General features: G+C 43.2%; 1 protein-coding gene across 2 annotated transcripts in view; it reads left to right on the top strand.

Annotated features, from left to right (window-relative positions):
- The window catches only part of LOC129380070 (uncharacterized), a 141,307-nt gene that overhangs the window by 26,862 nt on the left and 91,436 nt on the right, over positions 1 to 23,009 (top strand). For both annotated transcript variants that reach the window (XM_055073945.2, XM_050183262.3), the window contains exons 5-9: positions 27 to 2,247; positions 4,341 to 4,435; positions 5,669 to 5,753; positions 6,312 to 6,612; positions 12,734 to 13,070. In XM_055073945.2, coding sequence (XP_054929920.1) covers positions 27 to 2,247; positions 4,341 to 4,435; positions 5,669 to 5,753; positions 6,312 to 6,612; positions 12,734 to 13,070 — 3,039 coding nt within the window. The remainder of the gene's footprint in view (positions 1 to 26; positions 2,248 to 4,340; positions 4,436 to 5,668; positions 5,754 to 6,311; positions 6,613 to 12,733; positions 13,071 to 23,009) is intronic.

The raw sequence follows: 23,009 nt of genomic DNA on the forward strand, positions 1-23,009 counted from the left end.
AAATAATTCTTTTTTTTTTTTTTCAGCGGTGCTACAGCTACTATGGTGATGGCCAATTTAAGAAAGATGACAGTGGCACTGACGAGTACTGCAGCTGGTGTGCAGAAGGGGGAAACCTCATTGTGTGCGACTCGTGCACCCGCGCCTTTTGCAAGAATTGCATTCACCGCAACCTTTCTCGGCGAGAGGTGACCCGGGTTGGTTTACTAAAGGAGTGGCACTGCTATGTGTGTGATCCAGCACCACTTGTGCCTATGGTCAACTATGCCAAATTGATTGGTAACTACAGTCGCCAACTGGCAGATAGCACATCAGCGGGCACTTCTGATTCTAGTGGTCCAATGAAGCTCAGCGAAGTGGAATTGCGGAAACTGGCCTTGCAGAAAACATTTGAACTTCAGCAGTCACTTTCTGAATTGGCGGCTGGCGGGCAAGAAGAACTGTTGGCAAACATGAGCAAGCTGCTTCGGAACCACTCCCGCTGCTTGTCTCGCATTGCCCAAAGTGCAGAAGAATGTCAAAAGCGCAAAATGAAGTCCAGAAGAAAGAAACCAGAGCAGAAGGGTGCTAGGGAGGAATGTCGCGAGTCATCTGCGTCGGTGGACTGCCTGCCCGCTGATGCAAAGAAACAAACCAAGAACAAAAGGCTGCTTGTGCCGAATGAAGACTGTGGTCATTTTAACAGTCCTGACAAGGACTTGAAGACAAAGCACGAGGAACATAGCAAAGAAGGCAATATATTGGACGCAAAGTCTGACACCCACAGTGCTATAGTCAACAGCATGCCAGAAAGGTTGAGTGCATCAGTAACTGAAGCAGCAGCTGATAGCTCACGAGGTGAGCAGGACAAAAATATTACTGGACTGGACTCAAAATCTCAGCCTGTTTATGCCGAGAAGCAGTGGGACGTTGAAAAACCCATTGTACTGGAAGAATGCAACAGTCCTATTGATTCTTGTGATGATGGTCAAATGATGAAGAAGCGGGAGGGAAGGACCAAGAATAGGCAACACAAGCAGAATGAGAAAAGAAGTGAATCGGATTCAACATCTGGAACAAGCTATTCAAAAATGAACAGGGCTACCGAAGAGTTGGGTGCACCACCGAATATAGTAGGGGGTGCTATTTCTGTTGATGAGGCTGAAAACGATGTTAGCAGTTCTACGAAAAAGGTCACTGATTATGTTGCAAAAGAGTGTTTAGCACAAATGCCAGAAAATAAGAAGGAAGATGCTGCACCTCTTCCCATTGACATTCCACCAGTTCTAAGCCTGGGTGATGAATTTTCACCAGTGATCTTAAATGGTGAAAGTGAGAATGAGTCGGAAAGCCTTCTTGCTGACCTGTTTGGGAAGCGTAAGAATGATATGGATAAGTCAGAAATTATACCTGAAACACCTCCGAAGAATGAACAGGAAGAGAAGGCTGGGGACAAACAAGTGCAACAAGACTCTGGAGACCAACTGACTGATGCAAGACGTCGCGAGTCTGTGAGCACTGTTGACATGAGTCCGAGCAGTGAAGATTGTCTTGAGACTGCCGTAAATAAAGTGGCAAGAAAATTCGGGAAGAATGCAGGGAAGGCAAACAGTAGTGCTGATTCTGTAGATGAAGACAATCGAATGACAGAGAGCTTCTCGAGTTCTGAGGAGGGTAAAAACAAAAGGCATTTGACACCACAGAAAACTGTTCTTCAACAGAAAAAGCGTACTCCATTGAGTAAAGACATGAAAGCACGTCGTGCCTTGATACGAAGCTTGAACTACACTAGTCAGTCATCAAGTGATGGTGAAAATGATCCTTCAGCAAGCACACCTCATGCTCAGAAGCACAGGTCACCGAAAAAAAGGAAGCGTGTCTCTAGTGGTTCAGTTGCACAGTTGAGTGAACCAGCTGACAAGTGCCTCGAAAAAGCCTTTGAGGAATATAGCGATCCAAAACTGGAAATGACTCCGTCTGTGGAGCTACAGCGCCTGAACATTGACCCCTCTATAATTGCCGCTGCTAAGATGGAGATTGAAGGAAGCATGGGTGATGATGAAAAAGCCATCATGGACAATGAAGACAAAGAGATTGCTAGGCTTCTTGCTCCAATAAGGATGACCCGGAAGGCTCCATCTAATGAGGCATCTGAAGGTGAAAAGGAAGCACCTGCATGTGATGTGAAGGTGCTTGAAGTTGAAGCTGAAGCGAAGAAACAGAAGGGGCCTAAAAAGCAAAAGAAAGCTGCAAGCAGCAAAAGCCTAGGTAAGTTGATTTGGACATTCACTTACGTAGGGGGGCGGCAGGGGAGAAGCATGTTATGTTGTTATATTGCTTTTTGAAGCGAAGGATGAAAATAATGTCACTTTCTCTGCTAGCATGTGCTCGACTTTTTTTTCTAAGCGTTTTGTATGCTTCTGTAATGAACAAGGATGGATGTTGTGCTCCTTTCAGGCACACACACTTATTGAATAACTTACCTGAGAGGGTGTGCATGCCTGATGTTACCATTGCCACACAAAGTGACTCTGTTGTAATATGTGTCCTGGGGAGTTTTGATTGAGCAAGAGCAACAGGCCTTATACAGGACTTTCCATTTGGAGTGAAATAAGAAAGCTGGGCTAGTTGGTTAGAAGCTTTGTTAAAAAGTTATATATTGGTGCCGAGTCCAAATAGTATGGGTGCCGGGATGTTTTTCTTTTTCCCAAAAATCAGTCGCACTTCTTTCCCAACCTCCACACTAGCCTGAATTATCTGTTTCCTTCCAATTCCCCCAAATTATAGAATGCTTGGAAATCTAACCTGAATGCACTGACATCATAAAAGAATGCCTGCAAATTATTTCAAATTTATCAAAATAATTTACAAATGGCAGATGATTTTATGATTTTACTAATGTTGCATCAAGATCAATAAAGAAGTAATTCTGTTCATGAAAAGTTTCTCTCGTCTGTCTCTTCCATTCAAAGACTTTTGATAGTGAAAGGAACCCAGAGGGTACATGCTTCGAGCAAGTTTATTACACACAAGTTTCTGAAGTAGGCGTAATCGGCAACAATAAAGTTGCTGTAAAAGTCACTGATTAAAAAATACGTTGCTTATCTTCTGCCTCTGTTGTTCCACTTCTTTTCATAATTAAGTATCGTATAACATGTTACATTTCATACATAACGAGAAGAAAGGGGGGTTAACTGAAGGGCCCGATTTTTATTAATCGTAGCATGAGAAGCCAACAAAGAAAGACACCAAGGACAACATAGGGGAAATTACTTGTACTTATTGATTGAATTAAAGAAATGATAAACTAATGGCAATGAAAGGGGATTAAAAAACAATTTGCAGCAGCTGGGGAACGATCCCACGTCTTAGTGTTACGTGTGTGAGCATTATACCTACTAAATGGAAATCGCACGCATAATGCGGCAAGTTGTTTTTTCATACACTTTCATTGCCATTAGTTTATCATTTCTTTAATTCATTTAGTAAATTCAAGTAATTTCCCCTATGTTGTCCTTGGTGCCTTTGTTTGTTGGCTTCTCATGATTTCATAAATAAGTGTAATAAAAATTTATGTTTTTTGTGTGGTGTAGATTATTCTGGCAGTGTGTCTTTAATTAATTTTCAACTTGCCGAGTAATAAATAATTTTTGCGTAATAGTTCTGCGGAAACCCGCAAAGATGGAGAGAAGCTATTTTTGGTAAGTTTTACCAAATGTTAGTGCTTTTTTCTTTGTTTTTTTTTTTGCTTCAACCATGGTATTTTTCAAGTTGTAAGGTTGGCAAGTCTGGGACCATGTCAAGGAGTAAATGGGCTGCAAGTTTGCACTTGTTTTGGGTAGCTATGTGCATATCGTCATCCATCTTCTTGTTGGGCTAGTTCTTTTTTTTTTTCTTCCCACATTTCTGGAATTTCACTCCTATAGACAGGGTCTATCCTGGTGTGTTCAGTCACTAGTGAATCATGGTGGCATTGTTTATCACCTCGCCTTTCAAGGATCCCATGTAGCATAACTTTCTCAATATGTTTCAATATTAAAAAGAAAATCTGACATTTACATGAGCCAGCTCATTGTGGTTTGTTAATGAAGTGTCAAATCTTAATGTGACAGAGTTTACCTGATTGGTTCGTTTCTAACTTTTTAATTAAGCGTGTTAATTATAAATCACTTGTTCACAAAATGTCTCACTTGGAAGTCAGCAATTGTCACATCCTTTATCTTCAGCTACGCCCAAGTAAATGAGGGGACTACTTCCCAGCTAGCCCAGCTTTATATTCTGTTATGTTTTGTTCGACTTTTCTTTAATAAAATTTGTGTTGTTAAACATTCGAAACATTATACATTATGTAAATTCTGCAGTGTTGGATGACTCGAGTGATGACTCTGATGACGAGGACGATGCAGAGGTGGAGTGTGGGAGCACCAAGGAAGTTCCTGGCGCATCATTCATGATGGTTGTCTTCTTCCTAAATTTTTAAATGAAACCTCTAGATGTTTATTATTATTATTCTTTTTCTGCTTGGCATTGTTTGTGGGAACATTGTTGGGGCAAGTTGTGATATTTCCCCACCCTCTTGGTGTCGTGCTGGCAGGATTTTTGTCAATCTTAGTTCATAGTTTGGAAGCTATGTGAGTGCAAATACTCACATTTGCCTTCTTTCTTATGTTTGTTCTTTTATTGCACTAATTAACCGTTATAGTCTTGTTTAATCATCATGCAAAGCCAGCTAGTCCAATAGTTAGTCTTTTGTGTGATTTTTGTCATTAGATGGGCTGCCTGGCTTTTAAAGGGATGCTTAATAGAAAAGTCAGCCAGCTGAGGCAGGTAGATTATCCTTTCAAAACTTATTTGTGTTTCTGTTGTTGAAAAAGGTTGATTATCAGGGGAAAAAATGAGATGTTTCCCTTTTTGAATTTTTCATCCAAACTGCACTACGATGTGGTATGGGTGTCATTTATTTTATGGGAAAGAATTGTCAAATTTGCCAACTTGAGTCCTTGCTCTAAAACAATGTAATTTTTATCGGTAATCATTTAAACAGCACTGAGTGCAACAGTTAAAAATCTTTGATACCACAGAGTCAGGAATTTGAAGGGGGCATCATAACCTGTCTTTAAGGTGGCTTGGTAAAACGCTTTTAGTTAGGTGCAATCAGTGGCAAAGTAGGGTTACCATGCTTATGGGGGCTCATTGGGATGTGTCAAACTTAATTGTAACATGTGTGCAGTAAGTTTACAATGCACATGGTGCTCTTTCATGACTGCACACTCATGTCACATACTGAAATACGCTGCGTCATGGGTCTGCAGGACTACTACTAGAAGGTGCACAGCTGTTGTTTTTAGTGGGTTCTGCTTTAGCAACCACCCAACATGACAGTTGAAACAGTTCAGTCACATTATCTTTGTCCAAGTTTTAGCTCAGATCTTGCTGGTAAGCATAATTTCACTAGGTACCAGGCCACAAGCTGACATCTCATTAGTATTGCATGTGATTGTATTCTCACTGTTCCATGAATATTAAAAAATCTCTGCACTTCTGAAGTTTGAAAATACCAGTGTTTTTGGCTAGAGATATGGTATTTCTTACCGAGGTTTGGCAGCATGTTTGTGATGTAAATACCTAATCTTGTTCGTTCTGTCCTCTTGTGGAAGCACATGAACCTTTTCATCTTCTTTTATTTCAGTCGGAGAATAGTGTGCAGAAAGACTCATTTCAAGAGTCCTTGCTCCAAGACATTCTGCACAGCAGCTCTGAAGAATCCAGTGAGGGTAATGGAAGTTTACATGTCTTTCTGATGTGGCAGAGAACACTGCATGGCATAACCAATAGTCAAAATTATTTTTAAGCAAATTATTTTGTATAGCGATACTCACCACGAAAAAGAAATGGAGTTAATAGACCGGTTTTCTGGAGTTGTGAATGTTTCGTCATTGTTAAAAACAGAGCTTCCATAATCCATGCAGGCTGAATTGAATGAATCAGGTGGAAACAAAGCTTGTTGACCGTTCGAGCTGCAGGCAGTGTCGGCAGGTAGCAGCAATGAATTTATAGACAAAAAAGCCCTATGAGAGATGTATTTTAATTTAGTTGTTCAGTTTTTATGAGGCTCTCGCAGTGACCAATGACAAAGTTAAACTTGCAGAACACTCACTTGCAGAACATATTTGTTATTTATGCGTAAACTGCTGAAAGTTGGAAGCAGTTGCTGCTACCCAACCAGCAGCCATCAGATTGCCATTTACACTTATTTGAAAGTGTGCCTTTATTGGAGCCATAGGCAAAAGGATGCCGATTGAAAAAGAAACTAAAAAAATGTTTCATTGCAGACAATACTGTGGAGCCAGAGAAACATAAAAAGAAACGCAAGAAAGTGGAAGCAAAGGCAGCTGAACCAGAAGACGTCAAGGCTACAGAAGTACCAGCCGAGGAGACAACTGTGAAGGAGTGTGAAAAAGAGGAAGAGGGTAGGGCTGGTAGCTCTTGTGAAGAAGTTGTGAAAAAGAAAGCTGGGAAGTATGACAAGCTTTTGCGAAAAAATGTGTTAGCAGGTCTTGACGACCCCATATCAGAGAAGGAAGTGAGTAAGGAGTCGGACAAGGAAGAACCAGCTACAAAGCCACAGAAGGGGTGAGTACCATGTTAGCATTCAGCTTCATAGCCTTTGTGTTCGATGCACATCTCTCTCTCTTCATTTAGTGCATGTTGCTTTCCTATGTGCTCTCTCTTTTATGTTTGTGCCATGGAGTAAGATGGACAGAAGCTTCAGAATCAGCACTGCACAACTAATTTTATAAGGACATATTCTGAAACACGGACGCTGGGTGTCTAGTTCATGTGTTTGCTTTCTCTCCCTGCTCCGGCTTGCACATTTGAACAAGGTTTCTCCTTTTGCACCCAGCCGAATGCTCTCTTATGATGTGTGTCTTGCGGCAAGCATGGAAATTATTCAAGTTTTCTTTACTGTGTGCATGCGGCAGAGTGGCAGGGGTTGGTATTGGCAATGCTCACGGAATGAAATGCGTCAATTTAGGGCTAAGTAATGCGCATACTTTCGTTTCAACCGGCTGCACTTCGTGTCACATCGACTTAATTCTGGCGCGTACACTTACATCGGAGTCTTCGTCACCCTCGGTGACCAAATTCCTACCAACATGACATGGTGCTCTCGCGTACTTTGCACATATGAAGGGTTATACTAAATTCTCCGTGTCCCATTTGATTCCGTGAGCACTGTAAAGCCAACGTTCGATTTTTTTTTTTTACTCTCTAGAGGCCACGAAAACGTCGGAAAACTCGGGCTGTCCGAAAAAAATGACTGCATGCCTTTTACTGCCCTCAAGGGCTCAAGTCACCACAGCCATGTTCAAAATAGCTCTGAAGGCTTGCCAGTACATTTGTTAGGTATCTTGGTGCTTGTACTGTGAGAGCAGCCAGCAGGTGCGTGCATGTAAAATCAAGGAATACATACTATGTCCCATAATACTGGCCCCTTTCTACTCTTGGTGTGCTTTGTTGCAATACATTGTGTATACTTGACCCCGTAACCCTCCTGTACTGCGGTGAAGCTTACTTGGAAAGCAGTGTTGTGCAACGCTTCTTAGACTCAGCTTGTGTTTTCTGCGCTTTGAAGCCATTGGCGAGGATGATGAAGGCAGAATCAAAGCCATTTCTGACAGCGGTAATTCCTTTTGATGAAAACCACAACACCGAACATCAGGAAGCTTGGCGGCGAATATCGAAGTAGCTAGGCCTAGCATTGCCATATGCGGGACAGCACAAAGCAACCACACTACCAGAGAATCTGCGTGTGAGGGTGCAGGTTTGAGGCTGCGAGATAATCAAAGTGGTGGTGGTGGTGGCTTTGATTTTAATGCCATTTCAGACCTGTTGTCATGGCAAAAAGTCTGCCCATGCGTTTTAGCGTCCGAAATATCAGATCTCCTTATACATTGGCGCTATGGGGTATGTGGCAGCGCCGCGAAGGGATCTCAGTTATCAGGCATTTCCAAGAAATCTATCATTGATTGTATATCATGATATCTGATGGACACTTCGGTATTCAGATTCTTGATTGGGTGACAACCAAACATAAAAATTTATGCATAGAGGCACGCAGCCGGGGAATGCTTTAAATTTTTTGTTAGCATTTGAAATATGTACACATCTCAATGAAAGCAGATTAAAAAAAAATACACAAGAAGGCTCAACAAACTACTCCCTTTGGGCCATGAAGTATATTACGTTCTACGAGCATACGTATTTCAGCACAAAGTTTAAATTTGTCAGAAACATGTTTAAGAATGTCCAAGGGAACAAGCTTTGTGCATGCCAGAAGTGAGAGTGCAACACTAAACAGTGGAGTGCTTTATGCCTGATTGGGAATCCAGATACGGCAAAGGGCAAGATAAGAGTGTCCTCCCTTTGCAGCACCACCTTGTCCATTGCTGCTGCTCTATGACTGGTTATATAACATCGTCAAAAGTTGGTGACCGCTTGCAGAACTAAGTGGCCTAATTGATAAAACACTATTGGGGGTGCGAGTATATCTTTATGGATGAGGATTCCAAGTCATTTACTGTATTATTTACTACCTTGTCAGGTTTGTGGCATGAAAGTGTATGAAAAAGTATAATTATGTTGTGTACAGGGATGCACTAGATACAAGTCAACGAAGCCTTGAGGGAAATGTTTTCAACATTATTGCTGCCAAGGCATGATGTTAATTTACCTAAAACATTTAGAAATTATTCCATCTGACCGATGACTATTACTCACATGTGATGTTGATAAATGTCAGAGTCAATAATTACATTTATCAGGACCAAACAGCTCTAAACATGGGGAAACAGAACAAGAGGACCCAGGATCCAGTGTTCTGTAGTTTTGGTCATCAAGAACAAACGAATTGCCATGCCAACTGGTTAATAATTGCTAGTTTGCCTAATAAGGCTTGTGATAAGAGCTGCACTTAGTGATTCATTCCATGCAAGAGGAACGTGATATGCAATGTTCAGCTTCCGCGAGGTCATTCCTACATTGGGTGAACAGCATTATGCCGTCTACCGTCTGTAGTAATATGCAAATGTGCTGCAACCAAGAATTGTCCGCAATATTGTGCCAAGAGCGAGCGTGAGTGAAATTATCACAGCATGCGCATCCCGAGGACTTATCGCAACTAACGTACTTGGGAAATTTTGGGGCACTTGCTTTTCATTGCAGCGGGTAGGTGTGTCCCAGGTTCCTTTCTTTGGGCCCAGTGAAGACAAATCGCTTACCTTTGTGATTAGTACAGTCTTTGTACTATAAGCTTTCAGACATTTATTGCTGTCTACCAGCTTTCATTCTTTCTTTGGGTAGTTTTTCTTCATTATTTGCAAGAGTTATAAGCCACCTTTCAGGTCTCAAAAAGACTGCAGTGTCATGTGTCCTCTTCCAAGTCCTGTTTTTAGCCCTGTGCTCATAAAACATACCAACTAGCTCAACCAGTCGCATTTTGGCAGTAATGTAACATGTGCTGGAGAAATGAAGCCTGAGCTTCTCTTGTGCTTTCAGTAGATGTGACAGTATTGTTGGAATGAAGATGAGGCAATTCTTTTGGCAACTGAATAGGTTGGCATGAAGTGATTGAGAGAAAAGCAAACAAAGCATCTGTCGATTTGAATGGTCTCATAGAAAGCAATAATAAAAGAAAACCTTGCACCACATGCTCATTTTCATTGTCTGTTTAACTCATACTTGTTCCTTACGGAAAGTAGTATGCGCAGATGGCGCTAGGTATGAGCTGAGCAGACAAAGCAGGCATGTAAGCTGACACAGGAGCATGGCCTAGGAGCCAGTGTTGCTTCAGCAGTCGCGGAGCAATAGCCTGCTGCATGTTAATGATTTTATTCATTACAGTCCCATCTGGCAGACGTGCAGCCAACCACAGATAAATGTTTCTTGATGTGTCCCTCCCAGATGAGCGCCGCCTGCCCTGCTGTTTTATCTTACTCAGTGGTTTGAGCCTATGCTTACATTTACAACTCTGTGTGTATGAGTTGCACTAGTCCCCTAATGCAAAAGAAAATATAAATCTTAGCTGTTATATCTAAGAGTGTAGAAGTTTGGCCTTGTTGGCAAGACATAGATCAGAAGCATGGGGATACTAGAAATTTTCATACAACAAATTGAGTATTGTTCTCTTTGATATGGTCGTTGAATTGAATAGTCAGTATTCATAGAGTTTAATATTTTTGTATACTTTTTTCATGCTTCCCGTCAACTGGGTACAATGAAAGGTGGCACTGAAGCAAACATGCAGTAACTTTCATCTGTCATAGTGGACGTAATGTTGTATCAAGCACATTGTCTTGTTCAGTGAGCCAGACTCTTCCAGTTAACCGCTACCATTCTCACTGAAAATTTAGTTCAGACATGGCATTTGGCAGCAGGTGTTGTTCGGTGCTATTTATGGATGCAGCAACCCTGTACTCTCTTTAGGTTAAATCTGAATATGTTTCATTGCAACACTATTTGATATAATAGTGGCACCATCCGCAACTGCTCCAACTAGAAGAAGAAAAAAAAGCACCTTTTCTGATCTGCCATCGCCGCAGGCAGTTTAAATGCTAAAGGGCTCACAGGGCTGTCCTTTAAAGCTTTATTCTGATAATGTACACCCGTGAGCAAAAGTATATGGAGCACAGGCTCACCAAAAAAACAATTTATTTGCAATTCAGTTGCACAAACTTGAAATTGACGGTGTCGCTGGAAAGTTAACAATGTGAAGAGTCTACCGTGGTCCTCAATTTCGAGTTACATTCACAGGCAGAAAAGAGAGTCAGGTTTATCATGAAAACCCTGGTTCATTTATTTTTGCTCAAGAAAGTACCTGCACATATCCACTGAAAGGTCTTGAGTGTCCAGACTGCTTATTTGTTCCGAACGATCAGTTTGTGTTTTTAATAAAGCTAGCTTCATAATGTGCAGTGTAATGGCGGAAAATTCCTGTTGGGAATACTAGGATGTGAACATCTGATGTTAGTGGTGAAAAAGGCCATTCATATTGCAAAAATATTTTTTCTGGCGCTGTTCGATTCATTTTCAAAATTTTCTATTGGCACAACTCTAATATAGGCAAATGTTGAAGCTCAACAGAAGACAGATAAAGTGAGGGGATATGGGAGCGTTTACTGCATTTAATGTTTTGTCACTACTTGATCCCTTACTTGTAGTTAGTGGGGACGCTCAACCCTCTTGTCTCCTGAGCTAAACATCAGGGTTTCCAAGAGCCTTGCAGGGAAGACAAATGGGGGGTGATGCAAGACAGTTGTGCACCTCCTTGATTTTTCAAGCTACAGTTTGTTAGGGCTGCAGAGGAAGGGCAGTATAACAGGGGCATCAAAATTCTTCGATGCTGGGGCACATTTCAGAATGTGCCAAAGAACTCCATTGTCCCCAGCTGATGTGCACAATGATGGGCACAGATTCGGGGTTCCGAAGTGAATGTCCACACTCAAATAGCTATGTGAGGTTTGTTACACAAATAAATAAATATAGTGCGCACATTAGTGCAACAGCTGGGTCATGTGTTCTCTGAGCAGAGAGGTGGTGTGGGGTACAGTGATCCTTGGGCTTCAGTCTTCAGTCAACTGTTACTTCCAGCTAGATCCAGTATTTGCAGTAGGCACAAACACCTGCTACTAAAAATGCCTGCTAAATGGGCAGGTGTTCTTACAAAACCAACAATTCATCCACTGCTTGATTAAAATTAAGAGCGGGGATTAAGGTAAATGACGGCGGCAAGGTGATATGCGCATGGCAACACTTTAGATGGCTGAAAAATTAAAAATTGCTGCATCCAGGATTCTTGGCTCACCCAGAAACCATCTTTTGGAATTCTTGCCATGGATAAAACATACCAACTATGTCAGGCTCTTCAGAACAGAAATGGCTGCTTAATTTAAGAATAGCTTTAACCAAAATAATTTTTGGAGGCATAAAAAAACTATTTGGGACCCTTGGTCTAAGGCTCCACAATGACGTGCCTCTTATGGGCGACTTTCTGGGAGTAAAAGCTTTCAAGGAGTGTCAGTGTGCTGAAAGTGGTAACATTTGGTCTCATGGAATGTTGCCTCATCTCACTTATGTTCCTGTTGACTCAACGACATGGCCTTTGGTAACTTTAAAACTGACCTTAGCACATTTATTGCGTAGCACTAGCTCCAACCATTGTATATTGAACAAAAAAAAAATCAATTTTCAAAATTAAAAGTATTTACAGAGTGTTGAAGATGAAAAGATGTAGGACTGAAAAAATTGTGAATTACCATTATGTGGCAGTGAGCAACCTATTCTTATTTGATGCATGCCTCAGTGTTGTGAAATGTCAACACACCTTATATACAGCATATTACGCCTTGCTGGCTAAGTGGCTATGGTGCCTGCTGCTCAGCACGATGTCGCAAATTCAATTCTCAGCTGCAGTTGCTGCAATTTGATGGGTGCTAAAGCACTTCTGTATATTTACATGCACACTAAAGACCTCCAGGGAGTCAAAATTAATTCGAAACCTTCTCCTATGCATGCGCATGGCATCTCCTATGGCAGCTCCTATGGCAGTCTGTTGTAGCCCACATGTAGTTTTGGGATGTTAAACCTTGGCAGTCAGATCACACGCAGCAGGGCCATGGGCCCCAAAAGAAGTGCTTGTAAGCCACATGCTTGGCGCCCCCATCATTTTGTTCACTGTCTCTTTTGTCTTTTGTAGGAAAGCATCAAAGAAAAGGAAAATTGTGTACAGTGATGATGAAGATGACTGCGCAAATAAGCAGCCTTCGACCAGCTCGCTGAGCTCAAGTGAAGAAAGTGCATCAGATAGCAGTGATGATTTCACACCTAGTCGCAAGAAAAAGGGCAAAAATACAAAAAAGACTAAGGCTAGTGTGGACGACTCCGATTTTGCAGAAAGCAAATCTAAGAAGGGGGCCTCATCATCTTCAGATGTGAACAAGCGCAAGAAAAAGCGAAAGCGCATCAGGGTGGCTTGCTCTACAGCTGATGAGAATGATGACGACGACAGCTGCGTGGAGATACTGCCGGGTTCTGTGAGTACAATGCAGGTTTCTAGCAGCACAGCTGTAAAAAAGCCTTTTATGTGCGTCCTTAGATGGTCAAGGTTTGAGAAATTAGACATATGACAGGGTGCAAACAGGACACTGGCATACTAGAAATGCTCAAACTATCCACTGAGCTTCACCAAATGCCTGTACCAATGGTGGAACAGCTGCACCAATTGCACCAAGCAGTGCTGAGAGCAGGCCTTTGCGCCATCCTGCGCCAAAACCGCATTTTAGTGAAAAATTGCGCCGAGCCTGTGCCAATGCATGTATAAGAGTGAAATGCTCTGTCAATGCTTTGCAGCTAGCAAAACTGAAATCAAAACCAACAACATGCTATCATCATCATCATCATCATAGAAGGAAGCAGAGGCTCGTGCACAGAGTTACGAGTACTATGGGTCCTCTGGAGTATTCCGGTTCGTTATTCATGCATTTTTCTCTGACGGACGGACAATGTAGTGCCGCTGTACCTTCTTGCTTTCGCTTTATTTCAGTGTTCATTGAACCCGCCCGCGTGGCACCGCGGAGTTTGCCAGAGAAGGATGTCGCATTTTAGTAGTGAAGGCAAGCTTTCTTTATGTTTATGGGTGATAGCGGGGCTTTTCAAAAGAGCTGCTGCAATCAGAATTGTGCATGGTGCATAGTTAAGAATGGTGTTAGGAAATGAGTTCGAATATGCTACACCACAAGAGCTGGCATTTCGATGGATGCCGCCATGTTCATTGGCCCAAAACTTTTGTGCTGAGCTTGGGTTGCTGCACTATTTCGATTAAATAGCGTCGCCGATGCAAACACGAAACCCATTTGCATCTCCCGCATGCGCAGTGGCTCTGACGCTACACCCCCCCCCCTTTTTTTAGCTGCCACAAAACCTTTGTGGCCCCTATTTGAAAACTCCCTACAATTCATCACGTGAGTATATTGCTTGATGTCATGTTGATCACATACTCGATCGGTCTTGAGGTGAGCCTTTGCCCACAAGCTGTGACTGTTGCACTGTGTTACATGTAAACTGGTAGTGAAGCTTCCATAGAAGACCACATGTCAAGAAAATGGCGGCTCGCTGCAACCGTCGCCATTTACGTATTGGGAGGGACAACTAACGGCAAGCAAAAATTAAATCAAAAGTGACGTCACAACCGGAAATGGCAATGACGTCAAGATCTTATGCTGCTTGGTGCGAATGTTTGAATTTCTTTAGCATCCGGCATTTTGACCTCTATGCCAGCAATTATATTTCTTTTGAGGCTCAGGTGAGTTTCCGACTAGCCTCAGTTGAAGCGCCACCATGTCATTGAACTATAGGAGTGGCGTATGTGTTAATGTGAACATAATTAAGCTGTTATTGACAGCAATTACTCCAGTAAGTTCCTTAGGAAGGTGAGTGAATAGGATGGAAATAAATGACAGTGCCACAGAGGTTTCAAAAGCAACTTCACTTTTATTCTTCTAGAATAATACAACCAATATAATTGACCAAACAAAACATGTTTTAACCCTTTGGGGGTCTATCTTTTTCACCATATGCGATTGCCCAGGGTTGATTTCTTTTATTGCAGTTTTAATTCTTCTTAAGGACTTCGAAAAAAATTTACTGTAATTTTTCTAGAGTGACCGTAAAGTGAGAAAAAAAATATTGCGTTGGTATATATGAACTCTTCATTCATGAATAACAACAATACAAAAGGAAGTAAACTTATAAGAATTAAAAATTTTATGCATTGTTATACACATAGTTCAAGGCTTTGAAAATGCGCACACGAGAATATTTCGCAAGACTCAAATGTTCCTGCTCTTACGCTAATATGTGCATCCATAGAGTAATCAAACTGCTTAGGTGCGCGCACTCAAGAAAACTGTGTGGTTGTGTGCTCGTCAAAAAAGCAAAACGTGTGACAAACTTCTGCTAATCTTCATCTTATCGCCAACAAGTTTTCACGAGTGTTAAAAAAAAAAAGCAACAGAAACGCATGCACGGCGGCATCGTTTCTGTGCGCACCCCTGTGAGCACTAAACGAGCGAGAAACAAGCGGTTGCCCTTTGAGCAATTAGTAACGAGATAGCCAGCAGTTTTGCTAGCGCAAGAAGCACAAACCACCCTAGGAGCAAAGCCCAAGCTGCCGCTCGCCCGCGCATGTGCGAATGCGCGAGTGGTAGTACTCATATATAGACGCGCGGGGGCAAACGAGCGCTAAAACAAACCATGCAACGAGAACCGAGAGTGGGAGGTGCGCGAAAAAAATTCCCTGTATTCCCACATAGTGGCAGCACATGACCGAAAAGAACAGGTTAGGAAATTGGCGCCCTTTTTAAATGTACAGACGGCACCGTATATTTACGTAATTGACCCTCAAACGGTTAATAAATGAAAAGTACTATGGCCAGCACACAGTTGTAATGTATAGCAACATATGCGAAACCTTTTCACAGGATCATTTGCAATTCCGTGGGACATGTATTCATATCCAACAGTCAACAGACGAGGCAACATTGCCCTACATTATCATTTAGAAAACATTCAACTTACTAATTTTGCTGCACTTCGGACACTCGGAGCCTGTGTTACGGAGAGTAAACAAACATAGTGTGATGTTTATTCGCAGAGCGTTCCATATTTATCGTAACAACAAAACACAGCACAACGGATACCGCAGCGTGAACTTGCACGGTAAAAAACCTGCACTCACACCTGTCGTCAGTGAATGCCGTGTGCTAGGTCAAGCATAATTTGGAGGGAAGCACAAGCCACACTTTGAACAAGCACACTAGCAAATAAAAAAAAAAATGCATGAAACCACTGCGTTGAAGTGAGCAATGCTATTTCACCCGACATAACTAGTTTGCACAGTCTTGTACCAGAATCACTTGGTAGGGGTCACTGAGAATGATTTAATAAATTGTAAGATAGAGAAGAAACATTTGTTGTTTTAGTACAGCAAAAAATGTTTGACACAGAATATTTACTCATGACAGTATTCTGATTTAGGATTTTCGAACATTTGCTTGTTCACTTAGGTTTTCTAGTTTCAGTGTCTGTACCTCCCCTCATCTAGTCGCGCTTCAATTGTGCACCACTAACTTATACCTCTGGCAATAGGAATTGGCATGCTTTTCGTTCCAAGCTTTGCAACCTATTTAGATGGACCTTGCCTTATCGATGAATCCAGCCGTAGCATAATTTGTACGTCGCTGTGTGGAGGAGCACCGCATCCTTTTCTGATCACACTTGGAGGGAATGCCTTTCACAAACCCGTCTCCGCAACAAATAGACTAAATCAGTTAAAATTTGTGTGGTATATGGTAAGCACACGTACGGTGGACCCTGCACCAAAAGTTCTTGGTGCTGTGCCAAATCGGCTTTTTGTGTGCATCAGGACATGTGCTGAAAGGTGAAATGGCTGTTCCACCACTGCTGTACAATAATGTACATTTTGCATTTTTTACAAAAAATTTAATTTGGTTTGTTTTAATTTTTGGCACTTTTATCTCTGTACACAGTGAACTCAAGGGGTGTGCCTGAATTATCTCATTTGGACATCTGTGCACACCACTCGCCATGCCTGGGCAAAGCCGTACAATTTTCACACTCTCCTTGCCTTTTTCGAGATGATTCGCTATCATAAAAACTGCCACATGCTAGAAGTTGGTTAAAGTGAAATTTTGTAGCAACTTTTATTTGTGTGCGACAAGTGTTTATAAGAAAGCTTATGAATTGGTATTGCTTAAAGGCATGCATCTCTAAATTTTTCACTTGGTAGACTGACGCAAGAAGCTCCTGCAGATATTGATTGATGCTGAAATTCAAGAACTTCTTTTAATCTCTGATCCAGAGGATTCGAAACCCACATTCAATTTATATTTTTTATAGGAATCTGATCACTTAAATGAGAATTATTAACTAGCATTGTGAACTTTTGTTTAAATATTCAGGTAAAGAAAATTCTTTAATGTTCAGGATGTATCGCCAGTAAATTCAGTTTGATTTTAATGTTCACCAATGTGTTTCTATGCCCAAATTTAATTTGATTCACTTTAAAAAAACCTTCGGCACACAGTGACTGGAAATAGGAAAAATGCCCAGTGCTCAGTTGGCAGTTCGCATATGTATTGTACGTCCTGTGTGTCTGCACCCTGTCTAAAGCATTTCATTTGGGCAACTAAAGATTGTGTCAGTATTTTGGCTTTCTGCATGCTTTATGTATTCTAGTTATAAATGCAGTCATGTGCCTTACTCAAGCGATTGCTTGTCTTGGCTAGCTTGCTTTCTGGTGGGGGAAATCTTTCCACAGTATTATTACACTGCTAAGCATACTGTTGTCGTAAGTATTAAGCAGTGAATGCTTCATTGGTGTTACTAGTAAGTTCACTGTGCTTCTCATCCTCTACTTGTTAGAGATCTGATTGTTCTTTGCATACCTGCAAAAAACTTTATTCTTCACTTTCTCTGACGTTCATGCAATTTCATAATGCATGCCAGTAGCATGTTGTATGCCTGTGTCAGGAGCATTATGAGCAGACAAGCCATGATTAGTTGTGTGAAAAGTTGAGAAACACCAGGTTACCAGTTTTGTTAGCCAACTAGCTCATGCTGGAGGTCACCTCACTGCGTTGCGTGAAGTCTCTAGTAATAGATTTTAGCCACAATGTGATGTGTGTGTTTGCATCTAGCATCCATTTAGCAACGTTTCACCAGCTAGCCGAGCAAGTCTTCCAAAAGTGGCTTTCCTCAAAGCTCAGATATATTGACATGTGAATGTGTGGTTGACATCACCATTCACTATCAGCTGATAATGACTGGAGCTCCCAATGACGGTGCAAGTGGGCTTTGGAAAGAGCAGAAATTTGGTCTTTAGGGTGCATCCATAGTATGAAGAATGTGAGTCATAATATCCATGTGCACTGTTTCTACCTTGAGCTGTAGGCTTTCATCAATGGTAGAGCACTCGCCAGCTGTTTGCATTGCAGCTGTGTCTGTGTCTTTCTGTGTCCAAGGTTCAGTGCCATAGCATATGATCTTGTAGCGCACATTCACTCCTTTGACAGCTCAAATGGCTATTGGCAGCTGCAGTAACGTGAGCAACCTCTGTCCATAGTGTTTCCTCCGAGGGTCAATGAAATGTATTTGCTATTCACTTGCTGACGCCAGGCAGAAGAAAATGTACTATATATTAAGGCAGGAAAAAAAAATATATACAAGTGCGAGGGGCGTTCCAGAAGTAAGTTTCGTCTTTTTTTTTTTTTAAGAGACGATGGTACACCAGCTGAAACAATCGCCATAAGAATCGCGCTGTTGCTGGTTCAATGACGGAAGGAGCATCAGCGGAGAAGGAATGACGCATGCGCAGAGCGCCAAAGAAGAGAGAGTAGCAGCAGACCGGCGTGTCCGAGGTTATTAGAGTACAAATCACGATGGTAGACACACATGTGCTGACAATGTGATTGCCAATGGAAGTGCGTGCTGTTATCCGGTCTGGATAGGCACCTGTTCTCTGCATTGAAAGGCACCCTCTCGGGACATCGATTCCAAAACATTGCTGAGGTGGAGCAGGCTGTGCAAAAATTCCATGCATCGCAGGGCACCGAGTTTTACCGGAATAGTTTCTTCTGATTGCACATTACGACAAATGCCTGAATGTCAGGGGTGACTATGTGGAAGAATAGTGCAAGGTGTTTAGTTTATGATGCCATGGTGTATTTCTTTCCTTTTTTTTTTTTTTGGCAATAAAGTTTCTGTGGGAAAATAAGTGACGAAACTTGCTTTCAAGACGTCCCTCATATTGTCACAATTCACAAGCAGCAGGAACTGATAAAACAGGGCAGGACACTTTAATTACAGGCAAACTGAAAAACGATCACGCAGGGACCTCGTCTTCTCTTCTGCAATGTGCGAGATCTTCCGTCTTTCTCTACATGCCGCATATTGGATATGGCATTTGCCTTCCTCCAGAGAGAGTATCGTCCCAATGCTCACCTAGTGGCAGGAAGATGTGTCAGACGAGGTGTGGGCACTTCATTCCGAACGATAGGGCTTCAGGCGCACAATGTGCATGACTTCTGGTGGACGCTGCCTCGCCCTGGAGGAAGCAGGACTGTCTGGGATAACCTTATAGTTCAAGTTGCTGAGGCGCCGTACAACCTTGTACAGACCAAAGTACTGCCTGAGGGGCTTTTCTGAAAGTCCTCGCCAACAGATGGGACTCCAAACCCAGACTTTGTCGTTTGGCTGACATGTAATGTATCTGTGCCTTAGATTGTAGTGTCGAGCATCATAGTCCTGTTATCGGGTGATTCTGATGCAGGTGAGTTGTCTCGCTTCTTCAGCCCGTTGAGCAAAAGCTTCAGCATCTGTGCCTGTATGACCACAGTCATGTAGCAACATCGCATCGAGTATCGTCGTCACTTCACAGCCATGAAGAAGGCTGAATGGGGTCTTTCGCGTTGTTTCCTGTTGAGCAGTGTTGGGAGCGAATGTGATGTACGGCAGAATGTCATCCCAATTTCTGTGTTCCATGTCTCGTACATACTCAGCATGTCAGCGATAGTCTTATTCAAGCGTTCTGTTAGGCCATCCGTTTGCAGGTGATAGGTTGTGGTCTTTCAGTGAGCTGTGCCGCTGAGGCTAAGCACTGTCTTTAGGAGCAGTCCCTCTGTCCGTTATCACTGTTGGTGCACCGTGCCTCAGAACCACGTTTTCAATAAAGAGTCACGCTGCTTCCACTGCGGTGCCGCTTGGAAGGGCCTTGATTTCTGCATAGCATGTCACGTAATTGGTGGCAACTATTACCCACTTATTGCCAGTATTGGAAGTTGGCGATGGCCCGAGAAGGTCCATACCAATTTGGGCAATTGGGGTTGTGGGCACTTGGACTGGTTGAAGTAGCCCAGCGGGTTTCATATGGGGTGATTTGCGTCATCGGCAATCGAGGCACGTGCGCCCGTAATGTGTCACAAAGGTGGCAATCCTTGGCCAGTAATATTTCTCTTTGACTCGGGCCAGTGTTTGCATGTAGCCGAGGTGGCCAGATGTCGGTTCATCGTGGCAGGCTTGCAAGACCTCATGACGGAGAAACGTTGGGACGATAAGTAGGCGGCTGCTTCCGCTTGCAGAGAAGTTCTTGTAGAAAACATCGTTACGGAAGCAGAATGATAGCAAACTTCTTGCAAATGTTTTGGGCGCACTTGTAACCCGGCCTAAAATAATCAATAAGCGGAAACAGTTCACTGTCGTCCCGCTGCTGACAAGCAATGGTGGCAGTGTCTAGAACACCTACAAAAGCCATGTCTTCGTCATCTTCTGTGACTTCCTGCTCAATAGGTGACCTTAAGAGGCAGTTGGCATCAGAGGGCTTTCGTCCGGACTTGTACACCACTGTCATAACGAATTCTTGAAGCCTTAGGCTCCAATGTGCTAGTCGACCGGACGGGTCCTTCAAGTTCATCAGCCAGCAAAGTGAGCGAGGATTGCTGACAACACTGAAGGAACGGCCATGAAGATATGGGAGAAACTTCATAACTGCCCATACCACCGCAAGGCATTCCTTTTCTGTGGTTGAGTGATTAGACTCAGCGTGTGAGAGCGTCCTGCTTGCGTATGCAATGACTCTCTCGGCTGAGTCTTGCCACTGCATGAGCCCAGCGCCCAGACCTGCGTTGCTAGCGTCCATATGAATCATGGTAGGGGCGTCCTCGTTAAAGTCAGCCGGTTCAGGAGGTGTTTGCAGGCGCTGTCGGAAATCATTAAACACTGCTTGTTCTTCCTCGCCCCATATGAAGGCAACGTCTTCTCTTGTAAGGTGCGGTAATGGTGAAGCTCTATGTGAAAAATTGGCAATAAATCTTCAGTAATACGAGCAGAGACCTAGGAAACACCTCACTGCCTTCTTGCCCGTTGGCGTTGGAAACTTTGTGACGGCCGTAATCTTGTCAAAGTCAGGGCGGACGCCTTGATGACTCGCAACACGACCTAAGAAATGGAGTTCCGCGAAACCAAAGTGACAATTTTCTGCTTTCAGTGTTAAGCCGGCGGACCGTATCATTTGTAGAACTGCCAGCAGCCATCTCAGGTGTTCCTGGAACGTTTCCGAAAAAACTGGCGTCTAGGTATACTAGGCATGTCTGCCACTTCAGGCCTGACAGAACCATATCCATGAGTCACTGAAAAGTTGGTGGAGCTGAGCATAAATCGAAAGGCTGGACCTTGAATTCGTAAAGCCCATCAGGCGATACGAAAGCAGTCTTTTCTCTGTCTCTCTTGTCAACTTTGACATGCCACTAGCCACTTTTGAGGTCCATTGATGAGAAGTAGCAAGCATGCTTCAGCCTGTCGAGGGAATTGTCGATACGTGGTAATGGGTATACGTGTTCCTTTGTCACCCAGTTCAGCTTATGGTAGTCGACACAAAAATGTAGACTGCCGTCTTTCTTTTTGATGATCACTACCGGCGATGCCCACGGGCTTTTTGATGGTAGGATAGCATTGTTGTCGAGCATGTTCTTCACTTGCTCTCGAATCGCTTCGCATTCTTTCGGGACTGCATGGTATGGGTTTTATTTGATTGGTCTTGCTGTCTCCTCCTTGATAATCCGGTGTTTCGTCAATGGCATCTGACCAACTCTGGGTGTCGATGAAAAGCAATAGCGAAACTGGTGAAGCAGGTGCACAAGGCACTGCCTTTCCTCTGGTGATAAGCTCACTCACGTCAAGAACAGGTAAGGATGCCGAAGCGGCTTGCTCTTGTAATGTAAAGCATTCGCCAAATTCCGCCATCTCGTTGAGGTAAACAACTGCTGTGCCATTTCCAATGTGTCGTCTTTGCTTGCTGAAGTTTGTCAGCAGTAGTTCTGTTTACCCGTGCATTACATTGATGAGATTTCTGTGTGTGGCAACCCCTTGAGTGAGCAAAAGCATAATTATCTGCTCGGCAATACCTTCCCTATTGTACTCTGTGTCGCACCAGACGGAAACAAGACAGCAAGGTAATGGTGGTATGGTAACGTCGTCTATGATGCGCAAGGACTTGTGTTGTAGTTCTGCACTTTTGTCCCCAGAAAAGGTTAGTATACCTTCTGGTATGTTGATGGCGGTGTGGTACTCGCGTAAGAAGTCTATACCTAAGATTACATCTTTGCAGCAGTCAGGGAGAATGAAAAAATTTTCGACGAATGACGAATTCCCTATGTTTACCCTTGCAGTACACTTGCCAGTCGGGGTCAGTAGCTGGCCTCCAGCTCCTCTAATGTGCGGCCCTGACCATTCCATTTTCACTTTGCGAAGTCTGTCCGCCACTTTTTCAGTTACGATCGAAAAATCCACAATAGTGTCTACTAGTGCTGTCACGTCGTGGCCGTCGATTGATACAGTAATACCGGCCCTAACGATCTCTTCTGTCGTCAAATCATCTCGCTGTATCGACTTCTCGTTCGACGCCAATGGGGGGTTTTCAGCACTTCGACGTGTGGCAACCTTCCCCTATGAGGTCGCAGCCTGCAGTTTCCCCAGCATGGGCTGGGAAATCATCCTCGGGCCACGTTGGTGGAACTGCATCTTGCAGCTGGAAAATGATGTCCCGGAGAAGGGGAGCACGACCGGTAACCAGGAGAATCGGCTTGCCAGCTCATCGAATTCGCGTTGATGTTTACTCGGCTCCGTCAAAAGCGCGACAAGAAGCAGTGGATGGAAATGCTTGGTACACTTCAACGGGATAAGGGCAATGACGGCAGATGTGGCCCGCTTCCCCAAAGTGGAAGCTGAAGGGCCTGCAGTCAGCTGTGCCAAATGTCGGTTCTGTGAAGCGGTGGTTGCGTCAGTTGTTCCCTATGGTACCAAGGTGATGCCCGTGCTGACTGCTGGTGATACTAACGCGTCGGCATCAAAGGTGCCGGTCGATGGACAACATCTGCGTAGCTGGGCTGCCATGTCTGGGA

Source organism: Dermacentor andersoni, chromosome 4 (assembly GCF_023375885.2).
Source record: "Dermacentor andersoni chromosome 4, qqDerAnde1_hic_scaffold, whole genome shotgun sequence".
Classification (NCBI taxonomy): domain Eukaryota; kingdom Metazoa; phylum Arthropoda; class Arachnida; order Ixodida; family Ixodidae; genus Dermacentor; species Dermacentor andersoni.